The sequence below is a fragment of the Balaenoptera physalus genome, assembly GCF_965194825.1.
Source record: "Balaenoptera physalus genome assembly, chromosome: 1".
In the NCBI taxonomy this organism is placed as follows: Eukaryota; Metazoa; Chordata; class Mammalia; order Artiodactyla; family Balaenopteridae; genus Balaenoptera; species Balaenoptera physalus.
In genome coordinates, this window is record NC_138882.1 from 164,852,397 (window position 1) to 164,862,670 (window position 10,274).

The 10,274-nt window shown below is 42.9% G+C and overlaps 1 protein-coding gene and 1 long non-coding RNA gene across 2 annotated transcripts; one reads left to right on the top strand and one right to left on the bottom strand.

Moving 5' to 3' along the window:
* Positions 1-249: 249 nt before the first annotated feature.
* MYCBP (MYC binding protein) lies at positions 250-7,232 on the top strand. Its single transcript, XM_082422591.1, has 5 exons — positions 250-428; positions 625-697; positions 4,313-4,361; positions 4,606-4,735; positions 6,000-7,232. The coding sequence occupies exons 1-5, from the start codon at positions 345-347 to the stop codon at positions 6,042-6,044; spliced, it is 381 nt and encodes a 126-aa protein (XP_082278717.1). The 5' UTR covers positions 250-344; the 3' UTR covers positions 6,045-7,232.
* LOC309641952 lies at positions 6,090-10,220 on the bottom strand. Its single transcript, XR_014252876.1, has 2 exons — positions 9,854-10,220; positions 6,090-8,156 (listed from the first exon to the last, which is right to left on the bottom strand). It is a non-coding gene; the product is annotated as an uncharacterized lncRNA (long non-coding RNA).
* Positions 10,221-10,274: the final 54 nt, after the last annotated feature.

Sequence of the window (10,274 nt, forward strand, 5' to 3'; positions counted from 1 at the left end):
GCCCACTCCCGGTGTCAAGAGACCCCAGTCTCTGGAATGGGTTCTAGTGCTCCAGGGCTCAGTAGGCCCCGCCCCCTGGCGCCACGCCCATCTTTGGCCCCACCTGGACACTTGTCCGGAGTTACCAAAACCCAGCCTCCTACTAAGTAACCGAATTTCTGCGAGAACCGGAAGAGGAAGGAGAAGTGCTGCTTTGCTAGACAGAGGGGCGGGCGTACGCAGCCTCCTTTGGCTCAGCTCACTGTGGGGCATTCAGAGCGTCCTGGTCGCCATGAAAACGGGCCGCACCCCGGCGGTCCCGGACCGTGGTTCGCAAGTGCGCAGGCGCACGCGCCCTTCCGCGCATGAGCAGTGCTGCTCCGAGCCCGCCCGCCACGGTCTCCGGCGCCAGCTACGCCGCTGCCGCTGTCACTATGGCCCATTACAAAGTGAGGGGGGCGCGGCGTGGCTGGGGGCGTGCGGGCGGTAGCCAGCCGCTGGTCGGCTCGGGTGGGAGTGGGGGCGCGCGCGCGCAGATCTGGGGGGCTTGAGGTGGCGAGGCGGAGGCGGCGTTGCCGGACTCCCAGCGCCTTCTTCCTGCTCCGGCTCCCGGGCTTCGGCCACTGACCCGCCGTGTCTCCTCAGGCCGCCGACTCGAAGCGCGAGCAGTTCCGGAGGTACTTGGAGAAGTCGGGGGTGCTGGACACGCTGACCAAGGGTGAGCATGGGCCAGGAGAGGGTTCCTCGTGACCTCGTCGTGCTCCTCGGCGCTGCGCCCCAGACGGGCCGTGGCGTGGGGCAGGAGGGGAACAGGTGGGACCCGTCCCGGGTCCAGCGAGGTGGGCCTCGGGGTTCAGCGGGGACCGGTTCACGCCTGGCTGCCGGCCGCCGCCGGGGTCGGGTAGCCTCGCTCTCGCTACCGCTCTCGCCGCAGGGAGTGAAACTCTTGCAGCTGTTGCGAAGTCCCTCCAACTTCCGTTGCTTTGCCTTGAGCAGCCGCAGTGAGCATGTTTGCTAAAGACCTTGAGAGCCCAACTCCTCCCTCCTGACACTTTTTTCGGAGCCCTCAAAATCCTGTACAGAAACATTTTCCTTCGAACAAAGGGCAAGTGGGGAAATGACCAGGTTTGAAAGCGGGCTATAAAGTAGCTAAGTGAACCTAATCCCTGAAGTAGCGGTTTGGCTGTGGCTTTTCAACCGAACCCCGTTTCGTAGTCTGTATCAATTCCTACTTTGTGCAGATTTCACAATTAAAGTAGAATCACAGTTTAAAGAGCTTGAGGGCACATCAAAACGGTTATATTGTTTTCACTTTTAAAAATGGAAGCTGTTACACTGTATCTCTTACTCTGGGGTTTAAGATCTAAGTAGATGAATAAGGTGCTTGAAACTGGGGGGTTCCAAGAAGTAGTGTGGGTACTGCTTATTTCATTAGCTAAGCAGTAAGGCCAATGCCTGTTAGGTATCACTCAACTCACTGGCTGGAACTTTCAAGGGTGCAGAGCAGAGGAGTTGGCAGGGATGATGATCTGGGTCCACATGAGAAGTACAGTAAGTATCTGGGAAATAATTTGGAAACCGCTCTTTGGCCAGAAGCAAAAGTTAGGAGAAAATTCTGGGAGAATAACAACTCTGGGTCTTAGCAGAATGCAGGGCTTTTAATTCCCAAGCATGGGCTGGTAATTTTGAGTTGCTACCTTAGGTTCAGGTACCAGTTTCCTATCTCTTTGCAAATAAGTTTCAGTAAACATTTAAGGGACTACGTGAAAGCACTTGTGCTGTCATCTGGGGAGGTATCACAGACTCTTGGAATTTCATCGACCTCCTCCACCTCAAAAAACTCCACAAGCGCACTTCTTTCATTTATTTAACCATTTTATTCAGGTGTCTTTTCTAGGCACCGGGATACAACAGTGGGGGAAAACAAAAGTCCCTGCTCTAAATGAACTTATATCCTAGTTGGGGGAGACAGATAAACCATAGTGTCAACCAGTGGTAAGTGTTATGAAAAAAGCATAGCGAAGTAAGGGGATAAGGAGGATGGGTGTGCCATTTTATATAGGGTGGTGAGGCAAGGCCTCTCTTAAGAACATTTGAGCAGAGAGCTGAATGAAGTGTGATGTTGAGTTTCAGGAAGTGTAAGGAGGCCAGAGTGGCTGGATGGAGTGAATGAAACATACACTGTTAAGGACAGAGAAGTGACGATAGTGGGAGGTAAATGAAGATATTCAGCCTTGTGGCCATACATGGATTTTCCTTCATGAGAGACTGGAAACCACTAGAGGCTTCTTTTCCCTTACTGACATCTACTGGTATTCCCCCTCAACTTTCCCAGATTTCCAGTCTCCTAAGTAACATCAGACAACAGAGTATCTACTGACATGATCTATTTAAAGTTTGATTTTGTGTACTTTACACAGATTTAACTTATAATTTTTATCCAGCTTATTTCCACATTAAAACGCTAACATTAAAACGCTATAGGGATGGCTAAAGATAAAGATAAGTCATTTGGAAGAAGAGGCATTTTAGTTATTTTGAGCACTGTATCAACCTCTAAAAATCCCGGCTGCTAAGGCAAAAAGGGAAACACTGGGTGTAGATTTCTTCTCTGTTTAAAAGGAAGTATATTTCATCTATAGAAAAGCACGGGAAACTTGACATTTACATTATGTTCTGTAATTATCAACCTTGTAACTACCACTGACAGAAATTTAGAAGCTAAAAGAAAGGGTAGGGGAAGAAGGGAAGAAAGGGTAAGAGTATTCATGTCTTATAAAGTTAGAATTTGGTAGAGATCAGTGGAAATTAATGGAAGAAGAAACAGAAGCTTGAGTACATAGTTTCAAGAAAAAGGTAGTAAGTAGAGGAATTAAAGTGTACTGTAACACTGAAAGAAGAGGGAAGGAGAGGAGAGGGTAGTGATGTGTAAATATGCCAATTTCTCAAAAAACAGTGCTGTAAGTACGTTTAGAAGAGTATCAGAACTTAACGTAAGTTGTTAGTATTAGTTGCCCATTTGATTTTTTTAATACTGTCTATATTTGAAGGGTTATTACAACTCTAAAAAAATAAAAGGGAAGCATGTAAGTTGGTTTATGAGGTGTCCTTAAACTGGGGTCTAGATATGCACATTTTTTTGTGTGTAGATACAGTTTTTTGGCTTTGATCAGAGTTTTCAAGGAGTTCCATGCACAAAAAAATTAACCACTGGTTTAGACAGATTTTTACTTGAGTCGTATATCCTAGAAGGAATGTGTTCAATAATAAGATGGAAAAGGTAGTGCTGACATGAACTATTGGATATGAAACCACTAAAGTATATATTTTAATATGGATTTGAGCATGTTGATTACTGGTAAAGTTTTTGGTTGGTGGTTGTTGAGCATGTTGTGTGTGAAACTTCATTCTTGAAGAACATTTTGAATTCAGAGCTTCTTCCTTCCAACAGTTAACCATAGCCCTGTTGATTCTCTACAGAGTTTATCTCAAACGTATCTACCTTGTTTTCATCCCTCTATCACTCTAGTGCAGGTCACTCTCTCCCTTTTTTTTTTTTTTTGGCTGCGCCACGAGGCACGTGGGATCTTAGTTCCTCGACCAGGGATTGAACCCGTGCCTCCTGCAGTGGAAGCGCAGAGTCCTAACCACTGGACCGCCAGGGAATTCCCAGGTCACTCTCTTTAAACTGGATTACCATATCAGCCTCTTAATTGCTCTTCCTGCCCTTAAACCCTTGTCCCACGGTCAGTCTTCCACACAGGAGTCAAGAGTGATCCTGTCACTCCCCTGCTTATAACTGTTTAATTACATGCCATTTTGTTCTTAGGACCAAGGCCTGACTGAACTTGCAGGATCCTCTAGTCTCCTCCCTAACCACCTTTCCAGCTTCCTTTCCTGCCCCCCTTTTCACAACTCCATCTAGACACACTTGAATTTTCAGTTCCTCAATACGTTGTTCTTTTGCCCCTGGCCTTCCCTTTTTATCTGAAACCATTGCCTAGGTCTCAGGTCTTATTTCTCTTTCTTGGGGACGCCTTCCCTGGTGCCCTGGGCTGAGTTAGGTGTTCTTCCAATGTGCTCCTATAACCCATTACCCTATATTGCTGCTTGATAGTCTTTTTTGGTCTAGTTCCTTGTTTATCTTTTGCACTAGACTGTAAATTCATTGAGAGCAGCGACCTTGTCTATCTTGTTCACCGTGGTATGGACAGTCCTAGCAATGTGCGTGGTGTATAATAGACACTCAATATTTACTGGGGTATGGAATATAATTTCAGCCATTTTAATTTAAGACTTTAATTGTTGTTTGTTTCTGCTTTTTGATTTGCAGTTTTGGTAGCCTTATATGAAGAACCAGAGAAACCTAATAGTGCTTTGGAGTATCCTTTTCATTTTTCAAGTCAGAAAAAGGCCTTTATTTTTTTGAACTCGTATTTTTTCACATAGATATTAACCTTTAAAATACTTTTGATTATTGAAAAAATTACTTTCTTTGAGTATTTGGATTTTGATCTCTGGGTAAATATTTGTGGTAGGGTGGGGTAACTCTCATCAGAGAGTTATTTCAGAAGGCTATTTCATTAGTTTCATTGAGCTCAAGTAAATTCTTAACTTTTATATTAGTTTTTTAAAGCATCACTTAGGAGCTGCTACCCCAGAAAATCCAGAAATAGAGCTGCTTCGCCTAGAATTGGCAGAAATGAAAGAGAAATATGAAGCTATTGTAGAAGAAAATAAAAAACTGAAAACAAAGGTAAAATTTTTGAAAGAATTCATATTAAAAATAATGTCACCTTTAATGATTATATGACCAAAACCTCACTAAAATGGACAGTAGGGGAGGGAGGCGGGTGAATATCAATCTCAGTTAACTGCAAGGCCAAGCTGATGCCCTGTCTAGAAAACCAGGAGCAGACTGTAAATAGGATGAGCAAAGTGTGGTCAAGAAGAGGTTCTTGGGAACCTTCATCAACAAAAAGGTGAAAATATTGGTTAATGATTAGTGGCTTATAAGTAAATGGAGATTTCTTAGAGTCTTAGGTAGTTGACTTAATAGGTCAATACAGGGCCACTGCTTTGCTAATGGAACCCCTTAGATTGTGCAGTGCACAATCTGCGTAGTCACGTGGTGGCCCTGTAATGTGTTAACTCTGTAAACTTGTTTGCACTTAACCTCGCTACATTTGCTTGCCCTTAATTTTGTCTAGTGCTGAAGTTTTTTCTTTGTTTAAGCTCCCGTGAGAATTTTCATAAAGTTCAAACTAGTCAGCTCTTAAGTCTTTGAGGTTTTACCACATCTGAATCACATAATGCATTTCACTTGACTCTAGGCATTTCTCATGATGTGTTTTATCTTCTCAGCTTTGTGAGATAAGTGACACAGGTGCACAGACCATTTTGTAGGTGAGGAAACTAATGCACAGTGAAGTCTAATTAGCTTCTCAAATCTGACAGCTAACTGGAACAACTCAAATCTTAGTGCAGTGTTGCAGCAGACCCCAGCTCGGCATAACAGAAAATTCAGTGTCTGAAATTATCTGAGATCCCACAGTGCGTAGATGCCACACAACTTTTTGGCACCTTTTAAGTCAAAAGCGTTAGCTGCTCCTCATTGACTGGCTAGATTAATATATGTCACATAATTCTTTTTTTCTGCTTTTTAGGAGAAAGTTCAGTAACTTACGGTGGAGAGGAAGAAAGTACCTTACTATAAGCCACAACATCTTTGGGAAGATATAGATTATTGCATATCAAGTATTTGTGTAGTGCAGTCATGAATGGGAATTAAGTTTTAGTTTCCCAGTAATTTTAAAGGTTTATTTAAAAAGAACTTTCACTAGGTTTGATTATATTAAATATTAAAATCACTGAGTGGTTTAAAAAGCATAGGATTTTAATATAAACTTACTGATTCAGTAATTAAATTGAATATAATAGTTAACGCATTTTGTTACTATTAAGTTTTTTACCCAATTTAGAATCAAATTCACCTAAACTCCTCTGTCTTTGCCCCATAGCTTGCTCAGTATGAACCACCTCAGGAGGAGAAGCGTGCTGAATAGGATTCTTCTCAGTTGAAAAGACACTGAAAAATGGTTTTGTATGACTTGAATAGTTTGTATAGTATATAATCTTTTCCGAACAGATGCTATAGCACTCTTTTAATATGTTAAATTCACCTATCACACTTTAACTGTTATAAACACATATACTTAGAATCACCAATAAAAACTCAATATAACTTTCTTTGGGTCTTAAAAGCAGGAGAATCAAAAGGGAATCCTGAAAAAAAATCTAAACACAGCCATCTAATTCATTACCTTAAAAGACATTCTGTTTATTAGTCTGACTAGGAATGATGGTACTGGTTGTATTTTAGCCGAGGAAGTTTAGCATGGAGCTATTCCTTGGTTTCGTTCAGGATATGAACACAGGTACAGTCATTCTTTAAAATGAAGATGACAGTGTTGTTTATATTCTCTGTAGGCAGCTGGAGAGATCTGTGTGACATAAGATACTGTTGCATGGGGTCTCATGAATCTTCTGCTCTTGTTTATATAATGCGGAACAAATGACTCTTCTTTGCCACCACTTTGCCTTAGATAACTGTGTGTGTGCCAGTGTGAACTCTGACACCACGTTTCCTTCTATGCAATCATGCCCTATCTGATAATGTTGCCTTGCTTTCCTGTGTGCTTCCGTGGGTCCCAGTTGCACATTGGCCTTTCTGTGTTGTTTTTCAACTTGCTATAATAGCAGTTATCCTGATTGTAATTTATATAACTTTAAAGAGAATCACACTGTTCCCCTGCCTTGCTTGTTGCTTAGCTGAACACAGAACAGAGGCAATATAAAATTCTGGGTTCACGCACAAGCTGGGACAAGAAGGGGAATGAGCCATATATCGTGGAAAATTATAGTTTGCGGGTATAATTATATAGTGCTTTTTTCCCCTCGAAGTATCTTTCTAGCCTTGAATTCATTTTATCTTCATTATCCCTGTGAAGTAGGTAGGCAAGTATGAGGGGAGGTGGGGTGCTGAATTTTTAGGCCAAAGACTGATATGAATACAAATTATTTACTAATTGTAGAACCTTGGGCACATCAGTTAATTGCTCTGAGATTCACTTTCCTCATCTGTTAAATGGGAATAATATCTGTGCTGCCTACCTCACAGGGTTGTTGTGAGGGTCAAATGGAATGTATGTGAAAGATTTGTAAATGGTAAAGCACTATATTCTTGTTTGTTAGTCCTTTTTCCTTTCTTGGAAGACCTACAGTCAGATGTTTTGTGTTACTGATCACTTACTTTCCTTATTGATTGACTAGCATTATTAAGAAGTAGTCCTATTTCATGTATTCTGTCCCTATTGTTAGAGAAATATCTTTATTTTTTGGTGAAAACACACAGAAAACAAAATCCAATGAAAGCTGGCTTAACTAGCAAAAGCCTCAGCACCTGCTGGAAACTGTGACCAAGCCAATCATAAGGGCATTTTAATCAGTCATGTTGGCAGGAATGTGGCAATGGTCTGTGCCTCTTCTAGTCACAAGTTTGTTTTTGGAGGGGAGTCAGATACAGTTGGAAGAACATTTACTTGAATTGGTTTATGTTTTACCCGTTCGAGTGCCTCCTACATGGACAGCAGTGGGCTGAGTGCTAGGTGTTATAAAGGTGAACGACTTGAAGTTAGCTATCAGCCACGTATATAACCAACTACAGTGTGGGACAGGATGTGCTAAGAACCACAAATAATAATAAAACATGGCCCCATGGGGGTTTTGGAAGACAGGGAGACGGCTTCCTTAAGCAATTGGTATGACAGTCCCTTTGTGGACAGGCAAGTAGAAATTTTTTCTGGCAGCCAACCCTCATTTGCTTTTTCCCCAATGGGACTGGTATTAATATTTATGTAAGTCAGATGACTGTCTCTTGTACCATCCTTTTGAACAGAATGGCAACCTGTGGGTTGGATAATCAGACCTTTTGGGGGAACTGACCTGCTTAAACTGCTGTATCAGTCAGTGCTATGAATTCAGGGTCAGCCTGGCCTCTGGAGGTCCTCTTGAACATTTCTATCAAGGATCTGGATGAAGACAGTATACAAGAAGATGCTCAATGGAGTAAAAAAGGATCCGATCCGTTTAGTTCCTGTTTGTTTCAGCTGCCTTACCTATAAAATATAGATTTCGTTATCTTGCCTACCTCACAAGGTATTGTAAGGATCAAATTAAACATAAAGGATGTAAAAGTACCTTGCAAATTGTAAAGGACTACATATGGGTCAGATGGTAGTAATGCTAATTCTCTAAGTGCCACAAAGTTGGAAGGGCTGGTTGGTAGACTATATTGAAATGAGCTTGAAAATGATCAACAACTTGAAGTACCTAAACTTCACAGCCTAAGCCAAAAAGTTGAAATGTCAAGTCTTACATTTAGGTTAAAAAAAGTAGCTATACAAGTTTAGGCACTAGGATTGCTGACAAAGTACTAGTTCCAGTGACTATCAATGTGAACCACTTATACTTCATGGATATTAAAAAAAAAAATTCCATTCTGGAAAGCATTAATATTGTCCAGGTGCTAAACAGTCACTCTGAAGGCTGTATTGGTCAGTACTGCATTGTAGGTGTCAGACATTTGATGGATGTTGACAAGCTCAGTTGCATATAAAGGAGAGTGCATTTGAAACTATAAGGCTGTGTTGTCCATTACGGTAGCCACTAGCCACATCTGGCAATTAAAATTAACCAAAATTAAAAATTCAGTTCCTCAGTCACACTAGCAACAATCGAGCAGTGTAGATGTAGAACATTTCTATCATCAGAGGAAGTGCTATTGGACATTACTGTAGAAGGAATGGCTGAAGGAACTGAGTATGTTTAATGTGGAACAAAGAAGACAGTGGGTAATGAAGACTGTAATCTAATATTTGAGATGCTGTCGTGAAAAAGATGAAGACCACTGCTTATAGACTCTGGTATATAAGCTCCAGGGAGTGTGATTTTTGGCCTGAATAAGAGACTTTTAAACAAAATTTTACCACAGTGGAATTGGATGCCTATTGAGATAGTGAGCTCTCTTCCCTGGGATCTATTGAAGTGTATGCTGCATGTCTATCAGTCAGAGACACTGTAGAGTGGATTCTCTTTAGGTGAGAGGTTGGACTAGATGACCTCTAAGTATGTGTCCTACCTCTAACTTCGACATTCAGACAGAACCAAGTCCCAGATTTGCATACATGCTTTCCCTTCATAATCAAGAAGTTAGTTTCCTTGGAAGATCAGTACCACCACCCACGCCCCCTTCAGGAAGAGGATCCTCTTTTGTCAAATTTCCAATTCTAAAGCCTGACCAAAGAGTAAAAATTCCTCTAGCTTTCCCAAACATATTGGTGATAAGCATTTGCTTTGGTTTGCTTTCTTTATTCATTCCTTTGGTTTCTGATCTGAAGGAGGTCATAGAAGATGCAATGTTCTATGGGTGGACAGAATTACTGAAGAAGTAGGCTTTGGGTGGGGAGGAGGGGGAATCTGGTCCTGATGAGTGTGAAGTGGCAGGAGTATTCACTGTCAGTGATTTGCTGAAGAAAGAGGATAAGATATTCTCCCTTGCTTGCACTTGCTTTCCTATCAGGGTCCAGTTACCTGCTAGGACGAACTATCTCACCCATGACTCTGCCTTGGTTGAGGCTTTGCCCTCACTCTGGCTGGCTCCTCCTCCATACCTTTGCACATCCCAACCATATCCATCCTTCTAGAACTATTCAGACGCCAGCTCCTTAGAGATGCTCCCATCCACCCAACTCCCGAGCATTTTAATCTGTACCTTTGACCTTACGATTTGATATCTCGTACGGAAACTACTTACGCAGAGGTCCGATCCCCATTAATCTTGAAGCAACTTGAGGGCAGGCAGGGTCCAAGGCGGTTCCAGTTCTTTGCCCCTTGTGCCCCAGGACTTCGCGGGCATCAATAAATATTGGTTGGGCGAGCACAATAGTAGTAGTAGGACAGTCAATTCTCCCAAGTGCCCAGAGAGCATCTCCCATTGTGATGGCCTCCGGAGCCCGGAAGAAAGCAGGAGAGCGGTGAGGAGCAAGGTGCGTGGCTGGGCAGGACCGAAATGCGGGCTGGGGCGGAGGGCAGAGGGCTCAGGGCTCGGTCGGGCCGGGCCACCCTCCTCGTGACTCCTCCTCCCCCCTCCACGGCTCCGAGTCAGGTGATTCCGGGCACGTGACGGGCACCACCTACCTTGCTGCTCCCGAGTGGCAGCTCGGGCGGCCAATGAG